Source organism: Sapajus apella, unplaced genomic scaffold (assembly GCF_009761245.1).
Source record: "Sapajus apella isolate SASKATOON/1434 unplaced genomic scaffold, GSC_monkey_1.0 scaffold148, whole genome shotgun sequence".
NCBI lineage: Eukaryota > Metazoa > Chordata > Mammalia > Primates > Cebidae > Sapajus > Sapajus apella.
This window is the reverse complement of record NW_022437088.1, coordinates 1325733-1347819: the sequence shown is the minus strand read 5'-3', so window position 1 is coordinate 1347819 and position 22087 is coordinate 1325733. Positions and strand designations below refer to the sequence as shown.

At 46.5% G+C, this 22087-nt stretch overlaps 1 protein-coding gene, 1 non-coding gene and 2 pseudogenes across 3 annotated transcripts; 2 read left to right on the top strand and 2 right to left on the bottom strand.

Moving 5' to 3' along the window:
* Nucleotides 1–4067: 4067 nt before the first annotated feature.
* On the bottom strand, nucleotides 4068–4531 carry LOC116541127 (40S ribosomal protein S26-like). The gene has a single exon (XM_032265029.1). The coding sequence runs from the start codon at nucleotides 4496–4498 to the stop codon at nucleotides 4151–4153; it is 348 nt and encodes a 115-aa protein (XP_032120920.1). The 5' UTR covers nucleotides 4499–4531; the 3' UTR covers nucleotides 4068–4150.
* Nucleotides 4532–6553: 2022 nt separating this feature from the next.
* Nucleotides 6554–6661, top strand: LOC116541170. Its single transcript, XR_004264733.1, has one exon. It is a non-coding gene; the product is annotated as a U6 spliceosomal RNA (small nuclear RNA).
* A 5430-nt stretch (nucleotides 6662–12091) lies between these two features.
* Nucleotides 12092–12644, bottom strand: LOC116541126 (annotated as a pseudogene). Its single transcript, XR_004264721.1, has one exon. The product of XR_004264721.1 is annotated as an interferon-induced transmembrane protein 3 pseudogene (transcript).
* A 552-nt stretch (nucleotides 12645–13196) lies between these two features.
* Nucleotides 13197–14332, top strand: LOC116541116 (annotated as a pseudogene).
* Nucleotides 14333–22087: the final 7755 nt, after the last annotated feature.

Below are 22087 nucleotides of genomic sequence, written 5' to 3'. Positions count from 1 at the left end.
AAAAAAAAAAAAAAAAAAAAAAAAAAAAAAAAAAAAAAAAAAAAAAAGTCAAAAGTACGTGTCTACATTGGAAAGATGGAGGAATTCGAAGTATGCATGTATTTCCTGTGGGCAGTGCAAAGTGTAACTAAATCCTTATCTTCTATACTGTAAAAGTAATAGTTTCTAAAACAAAAAGCAAGTAGCACTGTAAGCATATTTAGGTATACAATGGTAAATATTTTTTAAAATTTTATTTATTTATTATTTTTTTTTCCTTTGAGACAAAGTCTCAGTCTGTCGCCCAGGCTGGAGTGTAGTGGCACTATCTTGGCTCGCTGCACAATCTTTGCCTCTCAAATTCAAGCGATTCTCCTGCCTCAGCCACTGGAGTAGCTGGGACTACAGGTGTGTACCACCATGCTCAGCTAATTTTTTGTAATTTTAGTAGAGACAAGGTTTCACCGTGTTAGCCAGGATGGTCTCGATCTCCTGACCTCGTGATCCGCCCACCTCAGCCTCCAAACATGCTGGGATTATAAATGAGCCACCGCATCCAGCCAGAAAACATTTTAATAATTGGTAATAGGCCGGGCACGGTGGCTCAAGCCTGTAATCCCAGCACTGTGGGAGGCCGAGGCGGGTGGATCACGAGGTCAAGAGATCGAGACCATCCTGGTCAACATGGTGAAACCCCGTCTCTACTAAAAATACAAAAAATTAGCTGGGCATGGTGGCATGTGCCTGTAATCCCAGCGACTCAGGAGGCTGAGGCAGGAGAATTGCCTGAACCCAGGAGGCAGAGGTTGCGGTGAGCCGAGATCGCGCCATTGCACTCCAGCCTGGGTAACAAGAGCGAAACTCCGTCTCAAAAAAAAAAAAAAAAAAAAATTGGTAATAGTTGGCCAGGCTTGGTGGCTCGCGCCTGTAATCCCAGCATTTTGGTAGTTCGAGGCGGGTGGATCATCTGAGGCCAGGAGTTCAACACCAGTCTGGCCAATGTGGTGAAACCCTGTCTCTACTAAAAATACAAAAATTAGCCAGCATGGTGGTGCACCCCTATAGTCTCAGCTACTCAGGAGGCTGAGGCCCGAGAATCAATTGAACCCAGGAAGTAGGGGTTGTAGTCAGCCAAGATGGTGCCACTGCACTTCAGCCCTGGCCACTGAGCAAGACACTGTCTCAAAAAAACAAAAAACAAAAAAAACAAAAACCAAAACCAAAACAAAACAAAAAAACAAAAAGTAATGGTTACCTCTGGGGAGGTAACTCAGTTTTGGGTGACTTTCGTTAGCAAAGTAGAAAGGTTAAATACGGGCCTGGCTCGGTGACTCACGCTTGTAAGCCCAGCACTTTGGGAAGCCGAGGAGAGAGGATCACCTGAGGTCCAGAGTTCGAGACTAGCCTGGTCAATATGGTGAAACCCTGTCCCTACTAAAAATGCAAAAATTAGCCAGGTGTGGTAGTGGGTGTCTGTAGTCCCAGCTACTTGGGAGGCTGAGGGAGGAGAATCGCTAGACCCTGGGAGGTGGAGGTCACAGTGAGCTGAGATCATGCCACTGCACTCCAGCCAGGACAATAGAGCAAGACTCCATCCCCCCAACATCATCAAAAAAAAAAAAAAAAGAAAGAAAGAAAAAGAAAGGTTAATTATGGGAGTTGCATAGTATGGAATGCTACTCAGCAGACATACAAAATATTCAAAAGACAGCATGGAGAGATCTCAAAAATAGTTATGAGTGAAAAAACAAAACCATATTTTTGACACAATAACACTTATGCCAATTTAAAACTACACCGAGGACTGAGTACAGTGGCTCATGCCTGTAATCCCAGCACTTTGGGAGGCTGAGGCAGGCAGATGACCCGAGGTCAGGAGTTCGAGAGCAGCCTGGCCAATATGGTGAAACCCCATCTCTACTAAAAATACAAAAATTAGCTGGGCATGGTGGCGGGAGCCTGTAATTCCAGCTACTTGAGAGGCTGAGGCAGGAGAATCCCTTGAACCCAGGAGGAAGAGATTGCAGTGAGCCAAGATTACACCATTGTACTCCAGCCTGGGCAACAGAGTGAGACTCTGTCTCAAACTAAAAATAAAAATAAATAAAATACATTAAAAACTACACCAAGGAACTTCTGGCTATAGCAGTGTAAAGATGTCTGTATTCTTCACAAAAAACAACTATGAAATTAAACAAAATTGCCCGGAACAATGATTTCAAGTCTCCGTAAACTGAGCAAGGCAGAAAACAAATTGAGGAGCTTTTATTCTTGAAAAACTGCTATAGCTTCAGGCCAAAGCAATGTGAGTTTGCAGCCTTCTTGCCTGAGGCTACTCCCATCCAACTTCCTCGGTGGCCGGGAACTGTAGTTTTACCAGTGTGGAACTGGCTGGAAAAACCAGCATGTTTGCTGTCACAGTGGGTAGAATGAAATTCTGGGAGTTAGGTTGAGGTGGACAAAAGCCTGCCACGCTCTCAGCTGAATGATGTGAAGTTGGTAGGAAATAAACAGGCAAAGAACCCTGCAGCTGTGCTAGCCAAAGTGGCACTCCTAGCTGGGATCAGTGGTGAAAAAGCCAGAAACTTAGCTGGAAAACAGGGAACTGTAAAAGAACTCAGATAAGTTCTCCCACATCCCTGGCTCACTGGAAAACTCTCAGATGCATGGAGGATGCCTGAGAGAGCTCCATGAAAAATAAAATACAAGGAAGATTTGAACAGTGGCTACACATTTTAATGCATTTGTCAATCTTCAAACAGATAGGCTGGCAGAAGTGGATGCTATATGGGTTTGAGGTATTTGAACACAATGCCTATTCTAATCATTGGCTGAAGACTGTCCTATGTAATCACAGGGGTGATACCTGAAGGAATTTTTTTTTTTTTTTTGAGAGAGAGTCTCTCTCCATCACCCAGGCTGGAGTGCAGTGGCATGATCTCAGCTCACTGTAACCTCCGGATCCTGGGTTCAAGCGATTCTTCTGCCTCTTTTTTTTTTTTTTGGAGACAGAGTCTCATTCTGTCGCCTAGGCTGAAGTGCAATGGGAATGGCCTAATCTCAGCTCACTGCAACCTCTGCTTCCCAGGTTCAAGCAATACTGTGCCTAAGTCTCCCTAGTAGATGGGAGTATAGGCGCGTGCCACCATGCCTGGATAATTTTTGTGTTTTAGTAGAGACAGGGTTTTACCATGTTAGCCAGGATGGTCTCAAACTCCTGACCTCAGGTCATCCACCCGCCTCAGCCTCCCAAAGTGCTGGGATTCCAGGCATGAGCCACCGCTCCTGGCTGGAAAAATGTATTATTATTATTATTATTTGAGGTAGGGTCTCACTCTGCACCCAGGCTGGAGTATATTGGCATGATCTTGGCCCACTGCAACCTCTGCCTCCTGGGCTCCAGCAGTCTTCCCACTTCAGCCTCCTGAGTAGATGGGACCACAGGCACATGCCACCACAACCTGCTAAGTTTTTGTATTTTTAGTAGAGATGGGATCTTGGTATGTTGCCCAGGCTGGTCTTAAACTCCTGAGCTCAAGCCACCTTGGCCTCCCAAAAGTGCTGGGATTACAGGTGTGAGCCACCACGCATGACCCCTGAGGGAAAAATTTAAAAGCAAGAATAAAAAATTGAGCAGACACAATAGCAGCTGCACACTGTGGAATGATAGACTCTACAGTGTAACTCCAAATTACAGACACACATCCTCCACATCCCCCTCATGCATACACACTGCACCCACACCCACACCCCCCCACACCCCCACAAACACACACACACCCCACATCCCCCTCACACCCATACCACACCCACACCCACATACCCCACATCCCCACAAACACACACACGCACACCATCAGCATCAGCAGCACCAGCACCATTCAGAAAAATATAACACAATCCAGAGTATTACAGTCTATTCTGTTATTTTATTACCTAAAATGACCAGTTTTTTTTTTTTTTAAAGACGTGGTTTCTTCATGTTGGTCAGGCTGGTCTTGAACTCCAGACCTCAGGTGATATGCCCACCTTGGCCTCCAAAGTGCTTGGATTACAGGCGTGAGCCACCACACCCAGTCAATGACAAGTTTTTTTTTTTTTTTTTTTCAAGTACAATTTCCATTTTATTTTTCTCCAGGGAATAGTTGTCTTCAATCTTTTACTCAGCTCCTTACATGGGTTTTGGTGGGGGTCGTGGGGCAGCACCCGCAGGTCTAAATCGGGGTGGCGGTGTTCGGTCCCTGCCGGCTTCACGAGATCGATTCCTGACTACTTTGCTGTGAATTGCACAACTCACACAGTAATGTAGCTTCACATAGAGCTTGGGAAGTACATAAGCATCAAAGACGCTCGCTTCAGAAATATCCCTGACTGCTGCGGCCTCCACTATGTTTCCAATGACGAATTTCTTAATGGCCTTATCCTTGGGCATGCATCGGGCACAGTTCGTGCAGCGAATAGGCTGAACCTGGCCGCGTCCCTTTTTGGCACGACCGTTGTTCCTTCTTTTCTTTGTCATTTTGGAAGCTCGCAGCAGAGAAAGAAACCCAATGACAAGTTTTTAGGGGAGAAAGAGGAGGATAAAATGACCAGTTTTCAACCAAAAATTATGAGACGTGCAAAGAAACATAAAAAATAGTAACCCTTGGCCGGGCGCGGTGGCTCACGCCTCTAATCCCAGCACTTTGGGAGGCCGAGGCGGGTGGATCACGAGGTCAAGAGATCAAGACCATCCTGGTCAACACGGTGAAACCCCGTCTCTACTAAAACTACAAAAAATCAGCTGGACATGGTGGCGCGTGCCTGTAATCCCAGCTACTCAGGAGGCTGAGGCAGGAGGATTGCCTGAACCCAGGAGGCGGAGGTTGCGGTGAGCCGAGATCGCGCCATTGCGCTCCAGCCTGGGTAACAAGAGCGAAACTCCGTCTCAAAAAAAAAAAAAAAAAAAAAAAAAATAGTAACCCATATCCTGATTTTAAAAGTCAATAAAAACTGACTCTGAGTAGGCCCAGAAGTTGAATTTGGCAGACAAAGATTTTAAAGCACATATTATAAACATGTTCAAGTAATTAAATAAAAATATTTAACAATAAATATGGAATCTTAATAGAAAAATAGAAGCTACAAAAAAGAATCAAACAGCTGGGTGTGGTGGCTCACTCCTGTAATCCCAGCACTTTGGGAGGCCAAGGTGTGTGGCTCACCTGAGGTCAGGAGTTTGAGACCAGACTGGCCAACCTGGTGAAATCCCGTCTCTACTAAAAATATAAAAAATAGTTGGGTGTGGTGGTGGGCACCTGTAATCCCAGCTACTCAAGAGGCTGAGGCAGGAGAATCACTTGAAACTGGGAGGCAGAGGTTGCAGTGAGCTGAAATTGTGCCCCTGCACTCCAGTCTGGCTGACAGAGTGAGACTCCATCTCAAAAAAAAAAAAAAAAATCAAACAGAAATTCTAGAATTTTCATTTAGAAAATTTTACTAAATGAACCCAGCAGCAGATTTAAGATAGCAGAGGAAAAATTTAATAAACCTCGAGATAGATCATAATAATAATCTAGTCTGAATAATAGAGACAAAAATGATTGAAGGAACGTGAACAGCTGGGCACAGTGGCTCAGACCTGGAATCCCAGCACTTTAGGAAGCTGAGGCAGATGAATTGCTTGAGCCCAGGAATTCAAGACCAGCCTGGGCAACATGACAAAACTCTGTCTCTACAAAACATACAAAAGTAGGCTGGATGTGATGGTGTGGCCCCTGCAGTCCCAGCTACTTGGGAGGCTGAGGCAGGAGAATCGCTTAAGCCTGGGTGGTCAAGGCTGCAGTGACTGTGTTCATGTCATTGCACTCCAGCCTGGGTGACAAAGCAAGACTGTCTCAAAAAAGAAAGAAACAAACAAACAAACAAAAAAAACCCCAAAAACACCAAAACCAAAAAGCCTGAGAGGCCAGTGGTACATCAAGCATACCAATAGACAGGTAATAGATGTCCAGGGGACAGGAGACAAAGGATCAGAAAAAGGTAATTAAAAAAATCATAGCCAAAGGCCAGGTGTGGTGACTCACACTGTAATCCCAGCACTCTGGGAGGCTGAGGTGGTTGGATCAGGAGGTCAAGAGATTGAGACCAGCCTGGCCAATGTGGAGAAACCCTGTCTCTACTAAAAATACAAATATTAGCTGTGTGTGGTGGTGCATGCCTGTAGTCCCAGCTACTTGGGAGGCTGAGGCAGGAGAATTGCTTGAACCCGGGAAGTGGAGGTTGCCATGAGCTGAGATGGCATCACTACACTCCAGCCTGGTGACAGAGCGAGGCTGTCTCAAAAAAAAAAATACCCAAAAACTTTTCAGGCCAAGTGCAGTGGCTCACGCCTGTAATCCCAGCACTCTGGGAGGCCAAGGCAGGTAGATCACGAGGTCAAGAGATTGAGACCATCCTGGCCAACATGGGGAAACCTCGTCTCAAAAGAAAAAAAAAAAAATTAAAAAAAAAAACTTTTCCAATGTGATGAAAAACATTACAGATCTAAGAATCTCAACAAACCTCAAATACCTAGGCATATCATGATCAACTTGTTTAAAGACAATTGGCTACCACATATACTAAAATTGGAACAATACAGAGATTAGCCAGGCCCCTGTACAAGGATGACATGCAAATTTGTGAAGCATTCCATATTTTTACATGCAAATAAAAAATAAAAGTGAATGTACTGTATATATAGAGTAATACTACTGTGTTAAGTACACAGATGAATATAAAAAAGTCTGAGCATGGAGGAATATGTTTAAAAATAAGTGGTTACAATAAAAAAGACAAAAAGAAGATCTTTAAAGCAGCCGGAAAAAAAGACTCATCAAATATGGGGGAAGAAGTACACAATTAATGGCAGGCTTCTCATCAGAAACAATGGAGACACGGAGGCAATGGAATGACATATTTTAAGTGCTGAAAGAAAATTAAGGCCACATGTGGTGGCTCACGCCTGTAATCTCAGCATTTTGGGAAGCCAAGGCAGGTGAATCACTTGAGCCCTGGAGTTTGAGAGTAGCCTGGACAACATGACAAGGCGCTATCTCTACATAATTTTTTTTTTTTGAGACGGAGTCTTGCTCTGTGGCCAGGCTGGAGTGCAGTGACGCAATCTCGGCTCATTGCAACCTCCGCCTCCTGATTCTTCTGCCTCAGCCTCCCGAGTAGCTGGGACCATAGGCGGTTATTGTTTTCTAGTTCCTTGATTTTTCAGTCTGGTGTTTATTATGTTCTTTCTTCTGTTTACTTTATGTTTGATTTACTCTTATTTTTCCAGCTTCTTGAAGTGAAAGATTAGATTATTGAATTTATTTATTTTTTATTTTTTTGAGATGGAGTCTTGCTCTGTTGCCCAGGCTGGAGTGCCGTGGTGCAATGTCGGCCTACTGCAACCTCTGCCTCCGAGGTTCAAGCGATTCTCCTGTCTCAGCTTCCTGACTAGCTGGGATTACAGGCATATGGCACCACACCGGCTAATTTTTTGTATTTTTAGTAGACATGGGGTTTCGCCATGTTGGCCTGGACTGGTCTCGACCCCCTGACCTCAGGTGATCCGCCCACCTGGACCTCCCAAAGTGCTGGGATTACAGGCGTGAGCCATCATGCCCGGCCTAGATTATTGATTTTAGATCTTTCTCTTTCTACTAAAGGCATTCAAGCTACAAATCCTCTTCCAAGCATTGCTTTCTTTAGCTTTAGCTTTACATCTTTTTTTGTGTGTGTGTGTTTTGTTTTTTGAGACAGAGTCTCAGTCTGTCACCCAGGCTGGAGGTTGGAGTGCAGTAGTGCCATCTTGGCCCACCGCAACCTCCGCCTCCCAGGTTCAAGTGATTCTCCTGCCTCAGCTTCCCAAGTAGCTGAGATTACAGGCACCCACCACCATGCCTGGCTAATATTTGTATTCTTAGTAATGACTGGGTTTTGCCATGTTAGCCTGGCTGGTTTCAAACTCCTGACTTCAGGTGATCCACCCACTCACCTTGGACTCCAAAAGTGCTAGGATTACAGGCGTTAGCCACCACAGCCAGCTACTTTTTAATATTTTTATTACAGAAGGGGTTCTGCCATGTTGGCCAGGCTGGAACAACTAATTTTTGAAAAAAATTAAAAAAAAAATTATGGCCAGGTGCGGTGGCTCACACCTGTAATCCCGGCACTTTGGGAGCTGAGGCGGGTGGATCACAAGGTCAAGAGATCGAGACCATCCTGGCCAACATGGTGAAACCCCGTCTCTAATAAAAATACAAAAAATTAGCCGGTGTGGTGGCATATGCCTGTAATCCCAGCTACTCGGGAAGCTGAGACAGGAGAATCCCTTGTACCTGGGAGGCAGAGATTGCAGTAGGCCAACATTGCACCACTGCACTCCAGCCTGGGTGACAGAGCAAGACTCCATCTCAAAAAAATAAAAAATAAATAAAATCAATAATCTAATCTTTCACTCCAAGAAGCCGGAAATATTAGAGTAAATCAAACATAAAGTAAACAGAAGAAAGAACATAATAAACACTAGACTGATAATGAAATAGAAAAAAAAATAGAGAAAAGCAATTAAACAAAAAATTGGTTCTTTGGAAAGATCAACAAAAGAGACATATCTTTAGCTAGATGGCCCAAGAAAAAAGGAAAGAACATACAAATTACCAAAATCAAGAATGCAAGCAGGGACATCTCATCCGGGCATGGTGGCTCATGCCTGTAATGCCAGCACTTTGGGAGGCCGAGGCGAGCGGATCATCTGAGGTTAGGGGTTCGAGACCAGCCTGGCCAACATAGGGAACCTCATCTCTACTAAAAATACAAAAATGAGTCAGGCATGGTGGCGGCGTCCTGTAGTGCTAGCTACTTGAGAAGTTGAACCCAGGAGGCAGAGGCTGCAGTGAGCTGAGATTGTGCCACTGCACTCCAGCCTGGGTGACAGAGTGAGAATCCATTTCAAAACAAAAACAAACAAAATAAGTAAATAAAGCAAAATAGGATAAAGAGAGGCTGGGCGCGGTGGCTCACCCCGTAATCCACGTGCTTTGGGAGGCGAAGTGGGAAGATTGCTTGAGCTCAGAAGTTCAAGATCGGCTTGGACAACATAAGGAGATCCCCATCTCCACAAAAAATTTAAAAATTAGGGTCAGGTATGGTGGCTCATGCCTCTAATTCCTGCACTTTGGGAGGCTGAGGAAAGCAGATCACCTGAGGTCAGGAGTTTGAGACCAGCCTGGACAACATGGGGAAACCCTGTCTCTACTAAAAACACACACAAAAAATCAGCTGGGCATGATGGCAGGTGCCTGTAATCCCAGCTTTCGGGAGGCTGTGGCAGGAGAATCTCTTGAACCCAGGAGGTGGAGGTTTCAGTGAGCCGAGATCGTGCCATTGAACTCCAGTCTGGGCAACAAGAATGAGACTTAGTCTCAAAAAAAAAAAAAAAAGTCTGAGACTTCGCCGCCTCTCACTGTCTTGCTCCTGCTCTCACCATGTAACATGCCTGCTCCCACTTCACCTTCTGCCATGATTGAAAATTCCTGCTCTCGCCAGAGCCGAGGAGATGTTGCTGCCATGTTTGCACAGCCTGAATAAGCTTGTCTTCTTTAACCCAGCCTCAGATATTTCTTCATAGCAATGCAGTAATGGACTAGCACAGTTAGCTCTTTTTCTTCTTTCATTTTTAAAAAATACATATTTTTTGCAATATGTTCATGTAAACATTAACTTTTTTTTTTTTTTTTTTAAATAGAGACAGTATCTTGCTAGGTTGCCCAGGCCGGTCTGGAACTCCTGGACTCAAGTGATCTTTCTGCCTTGGCCTCCCAGAGTGCTGGGATTACAGGTGTGAGACACTGTGCCCAGTCTCAACATTATCTTTTTATGTTTTTTTTTTTTTTTTTTTTAGATGGAGTTTCGCTCTTGTTACCCAGGCTGGAGTGCAATGGCGCGATCTCGGCTCACCACAACCTCCACCTCCTGGGTTCAGGCAATTCTCCTGCCTCAGCCTCCTGAGTAGCTGGGATTACAGGCACGCACCACCATGCCCAGCTAATTTTTTGTAGTTTTAGTAGAGACAGGGTTTCACCATGTTGACCAGGATGGTCTCGATCTCTTGACTTCGTGATCCACCCGCCTCAGCCTCCCGAAGTGCTGGGATTACAGGCGTGAGCCACCGCGCCTGGCTCTAAATATTATTTAAAATATACAGGAGGGCCAGGCACAGTGGCTCATGCCTCCCAGCACTTTGGGAGGCCGAGGTGGATGGATAACGAGGTCAGGAGTTCAAGACCAGCCTGGTCAGCATGGTGAAACCCTGTCTCTATTAAAAAAAAAAAAAAAAAAAGAATAAAATATACAGGAGGATGTGCATAGGTTCTATGGAAATACTAGGCCACTTTATAAAAGAGACTTGAGCATTTGCAGATTTTGGTATTCAAGGGGGAGTGGTTCTAAAGCCAGCCCCCCTCGGATATCGAGGGTTAACTGTGCATGTGTATATGTTCTCAAATTTCCTCTAAAGGATAAGTAAAAGGAAAACAAAATAAAATGTATTTTTCAGGTAGGGTGTGGTAGTTCACACCTGTAATCCCAGCACTTTGGGAGACTGAGGTGGGAGGATTGCCTAAGTTGAGGAACTTGAAGCTGCAGTCAGCTGTGATCATGCTACTGCACTTCAGCCTGGGTGACAGAGCAAGACCCTGTCTTTAAATGTGTATATATATTTTTTCCAGTATGTAAATGCATAGGCACAACCAGAACCCATATTGAAATATTGTTACCAATATGAATGTGCTGAATAGCCGCTTGAATTTTCTGAAAATTTAGCCTTTGCCAACATGTTTTTCTGAAATAGTGAATGGTTCTTGCTAAAATTCCAAACAAAAGAAAGTACTATCTCCCCACAATTTACATGAAGATTACATTCCTAGAAAATTCAATATGTGGCCAGGTATGGTGGCTCATGCCTGCATGCAATCCCAGCACTTTGGGAGGCTGAGGCAGGAGGATCACTTGAGCCCAGGAGTTTCAGACCAGCCTGGGCAACATGATGAAGACCCCATCTAAAACATTTTTTTTTTTTGAGACAGAGTCTCACTCTGTCGTCCCGGCTGGAGTGCAGTGGCACCATCTCAGCTCACTGCAACCTCTGCCTCCTGGATTCAAGTGATTCTCCCACCTCAGCTTCCTCAGTAGCTGGGATTACAGGCACATGCCACCACTCCTGGCTAATTTTTGTACTTTTAGTAGAGACAGGGTTTCGCCATATTGGTCAGGCTGGTCTCGAACTCCTTACATCAAGTGATCCCCTGCCTTGGCCTCCCAAAGTGCTGGTACTACAGGTGTGAACCACCGTTCCCAGCCTACAAGAAGTTATAAAAATTAGCCAGGCATGGTGGCATAGACCTGTAGTCCCAGCTACTCAGGAGGCTGAGGTAGAAGGATTGCTTGGGCCTTGGAGGTCAAGGTTGCAGTGAGCTGTGATTATGTCCACTGCCCTCCAGCCTGGGTGACAGAGCGAGATCTTGTCTCACAAACAAATAAAATTTAGTTTGCATTAAAACTGCTGGAAAAAAAAAAAAGGGCCGAGCACAGTGGCTCACACCTGTAATCCCAGAACTTTGGGAGGCCAAGGCGGGCAGATTGCCTAAGGTCAGGAGTTTGAGACCAGCCAGGGCAACATGGTGAAACCCCATCTCTACTAAAAATACAAAAAAATTTAGATGGGTATGGTGGTGTGAGCCTGTAATCCCAGCTACTTAGGAGGCTGAGGCAGGAGAATTGCTTGAACCCGGGAGGTGGAGGTTGCAGTGAGCTGAGATTGTGCCATTGCATTCCGCCTGGGTGACAGAGTAAGACTCTGTCTAAAAAAAAAAAAAAAAAAAAATTTAAAAAAAGTTCTAATAGAAGTTATTCTACCTGGAAACACGGGTATGTGGTATAAGGATAATGTGCATGTATTACTTGAGAAACTATGAAAATAAAACCAATTTTTTTCTCCTTTTTAAAGTGACAGGGGAGAGAGATGGAGGATATGGCAACTTTTTTTTTTTTTTTTTTTTCCAGGAGCACGTGCACTTTATTGAACTGGACTGTAGAAAAGTGTGTGAGGGTAAAGGGCTGACACAGGATGGGCTGGGGGCAGGGCGAGGAATGGAAGCTGGAGTACATGGGAGGCAGGTGAGGGGCGGAGCCCCTGGCCCGGGTGATTCCTCTGGATCTACTGATAGACTTGCAGAATCAGTATTGGGATGATGATCAGCAGAATGGTCATGATGATGCCCAAAATCAGGGCCCAGATGTTCAGGCACTTGGCGGTGGAGGCATAGGCTTGGGCCCCGGTCAGGTCGCCAACCATCTTCCTGTCCCTAGACTTCACGGAGTAGGCGAATGCTATGAAGCCCAGGCAGCAGGACTTCATGAAGAGGGTGTTGAACAGGGACCAGACGACGTGGTCCGGCACGGAGGTCTCGCTTCTGATGTGGATCACGGTGGATGTCGGGGGCGCAGGGTTGTGGGGCGCCCCCAGCGCAGCCGCCTCATGTTCCTCCTTCAGCATCTCATAGTTCGGGGGACGGTGGGTGCTGGTGGGAGTGAAGAAGGTTTGGACAGTGTGGTTCATGGTGTCCGGGGGGACTTTTTTTTTTTTGAGACAAGATCTCACTTTGTCACCCACGCTGGAGTGCAGTGAACCAAGATCTTGGTTCACTGCACCCTCAACTTCCTGGGCTCAAGAGATCCTCCCTCCTTAGCTCCCCAAATAGCTGGGACCACAGGCATGCGCCACCATGCCAGGCTAATTTTTTGTATCTTTTGTACAGATGGGGTTTCATCATGTTGCCCAGGCTGGTCTCAAATTCCTGAGCTCAAGCAATCCACTCACCTCGGCTTCCCAAAATGCTAGGATTATAGGTGTAAGCCACCGCACCCAGCCTGAGCAATACAAGAAAAAAATCAAAAGAAAAAAAATCACAAGTCACCACCCAAATATGGGGACTTTGGTCTTTTTTTTTTTTTTTTTTTTTTTTTTTTTTTTGGTAGTGATGGGGGTCTTAGTATGGTGTCCAGGCTGGTCTTGAACTCCTGGCCTCAAGTGACCCTCCCACCTCAGCCTCCCAAAGTGTGGAGATCATAGGCTTGAGCCACTGCACTCAGCCCTAAATGTGTTCCTTGTGTTTTGTTAAAGAGCTGGGGCTGCTCTGCCTATGGGGTAGTCATTCTTTTATTCCTTTACAAAAAAAAAAAAAAAAAAAAAAAAAAAAAAAGAAAAGAAAAGAAAGAAAGAAAGAAAGAAAGAAAAAAAAAAAAGAATAAAGGAGCCAGACCTGCGTGGGGGTGTGTCTCTCACTATGTTGCCAAGGCTGGTCTCAAACATCTGGGCTCATGCGATCTTCATGCCTGGGTTTGGCCTCTCAAAGTGCTGGGATTGAAGGCTTTACATCTTTACAAGTATGTCTCTGAAGATCACTCCCGGATAAACCTTCTACAAGGAACTCTCCATATCAGAGCCTGTTTCCAGGGAGATTCAATCTAAGACATTTAGTTTTTCCAACCCACACACTTCCTACCATTAGCCACCCTCCTTGAGCCTTTCAGGTTGAAGAATATCAAAAGGCATATGGGGCGTGGTAGCTCACCTGTAATCCCAGCACTTTGGGAGGCTGAAGCTTGTGGATCCCGAGGTCAGGAGTTCAAGACCAGCCTGCTCAACATGGCGAAACCCTGTCTTTACTAAAAATACGAAAATGTCCTTTTGTGGGTGGCAGTGAGTGCAGAGAGGAGGCCACGAAGTCCTTGGGCACACTATGAGAGTACAAGGTGGGGGGTCGCTGCCTAACCTCCCCCAAATGCCACATTCTGCCCCTCTACTGCATGCGAATCTTTGCCCCAATCCCGTTGTCGCCAAGTCCCACTTCTGGTACTTCGTATCTCAGTTAAAGAAAATGAAGTCCTCAGGGGAGATTGTCTACTGTGGCGGGTGTTTGAGAATTCCCTCCTGCGGGTGAAGAACTTCGGCATCTGGCTGCGCTATGACTCCCGGAGCGGCACCCGCAACATGTACTGGGAATACCAGGACTTGAACACCGAGGGCGCTGTCACCCAGTGCTACCAAGACACGAGCGCCCAGCATCATGCCCAGGCGCACTCCATCCAGATCATGAAGGTGGAGGAGATCCTAGCCAGCAAGTGCCGCCGGCCATCCATCAAGCACTTCCACCACTCCACGATCAAGTTCCCGCTGCCCCACCAAGAGGCCCAACACCTTCTTCTAGGTGCAGGGCCTCGCCCAGGTGTGCCCCAAATAAACTCAGGAACGCCCCAGTGGAAAAACAAACATTAGCTGGGCATGGTGGCGCGTGCCTGTAATCCCAGCTACTCCGGAGCCTGTGGCAGGAGAGTTGCTTCAACCAGGACCCAGGAGGAGGAGGTTGCAGTGAGCCAAGATGGTGCCATTGCACTCCAGCCTGGGCTACAGAGCAAGACTCCGTCTCAAAAAAACAAAAACAAAAACAAAAACAAAAACCAACAACAAAAACACCCGACGACAACAACAAAAAGACAGAGGCAGAATTGAGCAGAGGGAGTAGCTGACATACAATGCATTTGCAAGGGAACCTTAACTGATGCTGATTTTACAGGGAGTTCTGGAATGGAGATAATTTTTCAGAGCTGTCCCAAATGAAGGCAAAGGGACCATGACTTTGTGTCGCTGCATTGGCCAACCATTGGCTGCAGGAAACCTGCTGAGAAAGGTCAAGACAATTTCCTATGGCTGATGGGAGTGCCCAGTGAGGAAAGCAGCTGTGGGCCATCAGTGGCTGGTATTCCTTGCAGCTGGGGAATAGGCTCATGATCCTAGAAAGGGGATCTGGGTGAAGCACTGGTGTTTTCTGCAGTTTACCACTTGCACTGCTCAGATCCATTCTTCTTCTAGTTAGTTTGCCTGTTGGGGAATAGCATTGACAGTATTCCGATTGGTTTCATTTCTTGGGGGAACTTTGAGAGAAGGATTCGTGGAAAAGTTTATAGCCTTTTTACTCTGGTACAACTGGTTTTGATAAGAACTTCTCATTAGCCCCTCCTGTATCACTAATTCCAGATTCTCCTCACTTCGGCTAGCACTTCTGCTGGTCTAGACAGCTGGGTAGTGGGATGACACAGACCCTCACTCCTGACAGTGCCTTTGGTTACCACGTGGCTGCTATATTTTTCTATTTACTGTTAGAATTGATCACCGTAGGCCGGGCGCGGTGGCTCAAGCCTGTAATCCCAGCACTTTGGGAGGCCGAGGTGGGTGGATCACGAGGTCAAGAGATCAAGACCATCCTGGTCAACATGGTGAAACCCCGTCTCTACTAAAAATACAAAAAATTAGCTGGGCATGGTGGCGCGTGCCTGTAATCCCAGCGACTCAGGAGGCTGAGGCAGGAGAATTGCCTGAACCTGGGAGGCGGAGGTTGTGGTGAGCCGAGATCGCGCCATTGCACTCCAGCCTGGGTAACAAGAGCGAAACTCCGTCTCAAAAAAAAAAAAAAACGACGTAGGAAAAAAAAAAAAATTGATCACCATAGCACCAAGAGACATCCCAGTGGATGACCTGAATGCCAAAATATTCTTCCTGGCCAGACATGGAGGCTCATGCCTGTAATCCCAACAGTTTGGGAGGCTGAGGCAGGCAGATCACTTGAGTTGAGGCGTTCAAGACCACCCTGGCCAACCATGGTAAAATCCAGTCTTTACTAAAAATACAAAAATTAGCCAGGTATGGTGGTGGGCGCCTGTTGTCCCCGCTACTCGGGAGGCTGAGGTAGGAGAATCACTTGAACCCAGGAGGTGGAGGTTGCAGTGAGCCGAGATTCTGCCACTGCACTCCAGGCTGGTGACAGAGTGAGACTCCACCCTGGCTAATTTTTTTGATTTTTAGTAGAGATGGGGTTTCACCATGTTGGCCACGCTGTTCTCAAACTCCTGACCTCAAGTGATCCACTCCCTCCAGCCTCCCAAAGTGTTGGGATTACAGATGTGAACCGCTGTGCCCAGCCAGACTTCATGTTGATGGATGAAACACTGTGTAAGTCCTTTGAGAGCGGGACTAGTTATGGCCAGACCCTATAGGCAGGAAAGGCAAACCTATACTCAGAATACGTGTTAATTTCAGCCAAGGGTGGTGGAGTCTAGTGTCGTCAACTTGTCCCTGGATGGCTGCTCGTTCTCCTTATGGGATGGAGCCATATGGGGCTCAGCACTGGCATTTATTAATGACAGATTGAACACTGGCAGCAGCAGTAGCTATTTCAGCCTTGGTGAGTAGGAGTTTGTATTAGTCAGGGTTCTCCGGAGAGACAGAACCAATACGGTATAATGGAGAGACGGAGAGAGGGAGAGAGAGGGAGAGAGGGAGGGAGGGGGGAGAGAAAGGGGATTTTTAAGCTCAGTCCACTGACTCATATGTCAATCTCCCCTGGAAACACCCTCACAGACACACCCAGAAACAAGGCTTCACCAGCCATAGAGGTGTCCCTCAATCCAGTCAAGCTGACACCTAAAATTAACCATCACAGAGCTAATGCTGTTGGGCCCATCACCTCCATCCCTACAATCAGTTACTCCATTCATTGTACCCATTGTTCAGAGCTGGGTGGCTGATGACAATGGTGAGTCATTCTGTCTACTTGTCTGTTCAATGCCTCCTTTGTAATGAATGCTCTCTGGTGGGCATTAACATGTTATACAGGCTGGGCACGGTGGCTCATGTCTGTAATCCCAGCACTTTGGAGGCCGAGGCAGGTGGATCATGAGATCAGGCGTTTGAGACCAGCCTGAGAAAAATGGTGAAACCCTGTCTCTACTAAAAATACAAAAATTAGCTGGGCATGGTGACATGCGTCTCTAATCCCAGCTACTCAGTAGGTTGAGGCGGGAGAATCGCTTGAATCTGGGAGGCAGAGGTTGCAGTGAGCCGAGATCATGCCACTGCACTCCAGCCTGGGTGACAGAGTGAGGCTTTGTCTCAAAAACAAAAAATCATGTTGTACAAAGATCCGTATACTTCAAGACCACTCCCATAGTTACAGAGTTTCACTCTGTTGTCCAGGCTGGAGTGCAAGGGTGCATTCACAGCTCACTGCAGCCTTGAACTCCTGGGCTCAAGCAATCCTCTCATCTCAGCCTCCCGAGCTGGACCACAGGCACTCGCCACTATGCCCTGGCTCTTAGACCTTTTCGTCCTTGATCTTTCACTCTTTCTTCTCAAACCCCTAACCAACCAACCAGGGCATTTGCCACTGATTGTGACTTTGTGACTATTCCGCCCAAGTGAATATTCTCATGTAGGGTTACTTCTCTTTCCACGCAAAGTGGATGACCAGGTATACTGTCCAAATCTTTGTCCCTGGGAGAATTTCCCCTCACCACTGTATTCCAGAGCTGCTTCTGAGTGGGACTGCAATGCAGCAGCATTCTCGTTTTGGCTTTTCCCCATTTACCATGCCAATCCATCTGTGAGTGAAGCTTGGGCTTCTGCCTTCCCTGTCAGCGAGTCATAAGGATCCCTGACAGGGCCATCGGTGTGAGCTGAGGGAGAGATGTCAGTGCAACATCTGAGTGACCTGGGAGTCTGGGCCACTTGCTTTGACACTTGCTTTGCCCTCTGACCCTGCTTATGCCCAATATTGACGATGCCACTCCCATCTTACAATGTATTGTTGTTGTTTTGTTTTTTTGAGACAGGGTCTCACTCTGTCACCACAGTATGTTTTTGCTGGGCCAACTCTTCCTAATGGCGTGGAGGATCTGACAGAGCTCAGCTTCTGACGTTCAGTTCTGGCCACTTTGGTCACTTGATGTCCTATAGCCGGATGTTGTGTCTTTATCAGAGCCCAGTAGCATTTCAAGAGCTGCTTTTCAAATGGTGGGTATTTTCCTGCTGCAGATGGCGTGGATTTGCTCCAAAGTTTTAGGGGCCTACATTATGATTCTCCTATGAAGGCTTGCCAAACCCAAACCAACATGTTGTCCAACCACAGATCTTCCAGTCTCTTAGGTTCTGCTAGGTCACGAGGCTGCAGAGGCCTTTCTGGCGCCACTCAAAGTTGACGTCCTTCAGTGTCAGCTAGTAAATTGGTCAGGATTTTATTCCTAAGTGTGAAATATTGCTCCAGGGCTGGGCGCAGTGGCTCATGCCTGTAATCCCAGCACTTTGGGAGGCCGAGGCGGGTGGATCACGAGGTCAAGAGATCGAGACTATCCTGGTCAACATGGTGAAACCCCGTCTCTACTAAAAATACAAAAAAAATCAGCTGGGCATGGTGGCACGTGCCTGTAATCCCAGCTACTCAGGAGGCTTAGGCAGGAGAATTGCCTGAACCCAGGAGGCAGAGGTTGCGGTGAGCCGAGATTGCGTCATTGCACTCCAGCCTGGGCAACAAGAGCGAAACTCCATCTCAAAAAAAAAAAAAAAAGAAAAAGAAATATTGCTCCAGAGTCCTAAGAAGATTGGTATTGCACTTCTTTTTTTCTTAGTGGTCGGAGGCATGAGATGCAATATCTGACCTTGACTTTGAATAGATATCCCAGCATGTCTCAGACCACTGGACCTCTACAAATTTTACCAATGTAGCAATTTCCTGAATCTTTGTGGGGTTTTATTTCCCACTCTCTGAATACATGTATCTTTCCAAGGCCTCCAATATACTTCTTGCTCTTCTGGTATGATTGGCGTAATGTCATATATTTAGTTGACTGGGCCACTTGCTTTGAAGCTTACTTTGGAACGAATATGTTCTTCAGGATATTCATATAGACAAGACACCTTCAGAGTATATTATGACAGAGGGCCAGAGAGCTAACATAATCCTGGGTCCGGGCATGGTGACTCATGTTTGTAATCCCAGCACTTTGGAAGGCCAAGGCAGGCGGATAATTTGAGGTTAGGAGTTCAAGACCAGCCTGACAAACATGGTGAAACCTTGTCTCTACTAAAAATACAAAATTAGCTGGGTGTGGTGGCGTACACCTGTAATCCTAGCAACTTGGGAGGCTGAAGCAGGAGAATTGCTTGAACCTGGGAGGCCTAGGTTGCAGTGAGCCGTGATCATGCCATTGCACTCCCAGCCTGGGCAACAAGAGTGAGGGCGGAACACTTGAGGTCAGGAGTTTGGGACCAGCCTGGCCAACATGGCTAAACCCTATCTCTACTAAAAATACAAAAATTAGCCATGCATGGTGGCATGCACTGGTTATCCCACCTACTTGGGAGGCTGAGGTAGGAGAATTGCTTGAACCCAGGAAGCAGAATATGCAGTGAGCCGAGATTGTTCCACTGCACTCCAGGCTGGGTGACAGAGCGAGACTCTGTCACAAAACAAAACAAAACACATAAAAAACCCCACCCATACTCTTGGGACAAGCCCATCAGTACATTTCCCATGTGGATGCAAATGATCCTGTTTCTGACTCTCCTTTCTGATCCATTTGGGATGGAAAATAACATTTGCCAACCAAATTAATGGCTACACATCAACACCCAGAGGCTATATTAAACTGTTTTACAAAGTTACCACGTGGGACACAGCAACGACAATTTGGGTTGCTGTTTGGTTAAGTTTATGGTACACTGCTGCCATCTGCCATGATCTAACCAATTTTTACAAGAGCTGAGGCAGGAGAATCGCTTGAACCCAGGAGGCAAAGGTCGCAGTGAGCTGAGATTGCCCCACTGCACTCCAGCCTGGGGAACAGAGCACGACTCCCAAAAAGAAAACAGAAAAGAGGCCGGGTGCGGTGGCTCAAGCCTGTAATCCCAGCACTTTGGGAGGCCGAGGCAGGTGGATCACAAGGTCAAGAGATCGAGACCATCCTGGTCAACATGGTGAAACCCCGTCTCTACTAAAAATACAAAAAATCAGCTGGGCATGGTGGCGCATGCCTGTAATCCCAGCTACTCAGGAGGCTGAGGCAGGAGAATTGCCTGAACCCAGGAGGCGGAGGTTGCGGTGAGCCGAGATCGCGCCATTGCACTCCAGCCTGGGCAACAAGAGCGAAACTCCGTCTCAAAAAAAAAAAAAAAAAAAAAAACAAACAAAACAAAACAAACAAACAAACTCTGATTCCCTAATGTTAGGGAATAATAAAACTCCGGTCTCCTGCACAGCCAGCTCTGTGTGAATTACTCTTTCTCTATTGCAATTCCCCTGCCTTGATAAATCATCTCTGTCTAGGCAGTGGGCAAGGTGAACCCACTGGGTGGTTACACCAGGATGTTGAATTCTATGTCACAGTCGAGTGCTCCCATATGGATAAATTCTTACATATCTAACATGTTCCACCTCTCTCAATCCAACAGTCTCATATCCGGTTCCATGTGTCTCCACCCAATCTGCAGGTATATATTAGCCAGATCCTGAAGTTCCTTTACCACATATTTCCTCCCTTCTCTTAGTAGGCCAGAACATTCTCTTTGGGTCTTTGCTGGAATTCAGTCCTCGTTATTTGTTTTATTGCCAGGAGGGGAAGTGGCAATAGATCCTGGAGAGGATGGGTATCATCTTGTAAAGCACCTGCTTCCTTTGAAGACTTTGTACAACCATTTTGCTAGTGAAGAGTGAGCCAGCTGGGCATAGTGGCACGCACCTGTAGTCTCAGCTACCACTGACTATCACAAGAATTGCGTGAACCCAGGAGACGGAGGTTGCAGTGAGCCAAGATTGAGCCACTGCACACCAGCCTGGGCAACAGAGTGAGACCCTGGTATGGTTTGGCTGTGTCCCCATCCAAATCTCATCTTGAATTCCCACGTGTTGTGGGAGGGACCTGGTAGGAGGTAATTAAATCATGGGGCAGGTCTTTCCCATGCTATTCTTGTGAGAGTGAATAAGTCTCACGAGATCTGATGGTTTGGTTTTTTGGTTTCTTCTTGTTGCCTAGGCTGGAGAGCAATGGCACCAACTCGACTCACTAGAACCTCTGCCTCCTGGGTTCAAGAGATTCTCCTGCCTCAGCCTCCCAAGTAGCTGGGACTACAGGTGCCTGCAATTTTTTTTTCTTTTCTTTTTTGTTTTGAGATGAAGTCTCTCTCTGTCGCCCAGGCTGGAGTGCAGTGGCCTGATCTTGGCTCACTGCAACCTCTGCCTCCCAAATTCAAGTCATTCTCCTGTCTCAGCCTCCTGAGTAGTTGGGATTATAGGTGTACACCATCACGCCTGGCTAAGTTTTGTATGTTTAGTAGAGATGGGGTTTTACCATGTTGGTCAGGCTGGTCTCAAATTCCTGACCTTGTGACCCGCCTACCTCGGCCTTACAAAGTGCTGGGATTACAGGCATGAGCCTCTGTGCCTGGCTGACAGTTTTAATAATTGCATTACTAAAGCATGCTAGAGACTATCCAACCTCTACCTACCACCACGCCATAGTCCTTACTGCCAGCCAGGAGAATGATCTATCATACGAATCCCATTTTAGAGAATGTTCACTAGGACCACTCTTGGCACCAAGCATCTCCCTGAAAAAGACTAAAATGAAGACATACATAAACAGGGTTTATTGGTGAGTGCTGTCACTCTGGGGAAATACACATGCAAGGAAGACAGGAAAGCAAGATTGTCAGAGGCCTGTGAACCAGAGGAACTCCATCTTGAATAGGAGTTGGGTAAAATGAGACCTACTGGGCTGCATTCCCAGACAGTTAGGGCATTCAAAGTCACAGGAGGAGTTAGGAGGTTGGCACAAGATACAGGTCATAAAGACGTTGCTGATAAAACAGATTGCAGTAAAAAAGCCCACGAAAACCAAGATGGCCGTGAGAGTAACCTCTGGTCGTCCTCAACTAAACTCCCACCAACGCCATGGCAGTTTACAAATGCCATGGAAATGACAGGAAGTTACTGTATATGGTCTAAAAAGGGGATGTATGAATAATCCGCAGCTTGTTTAGCATATCATCAAGAAACAACCAAAAAATGGGCAACCAGCAGCCCTCAGGGCAGCTCTGTCTGTGGAGTAGTCATTTTTTTACTCCTTTACATTCTTTTTTTTTTTGAGATGGGGTTTCACCATTATGACCAGGCTGGTCTTGAACTCCTGACCTCAGGTGATCCAC

Coding starts and splice junctions, on each gene's coding strand:
- LOC116541127 (XM_032265029.1), bottom strand. CDS start 4,498: ATGACAAAGAAAAGAAGGAACAACGGTCGTGCCAAAAAGGGACGCGGC.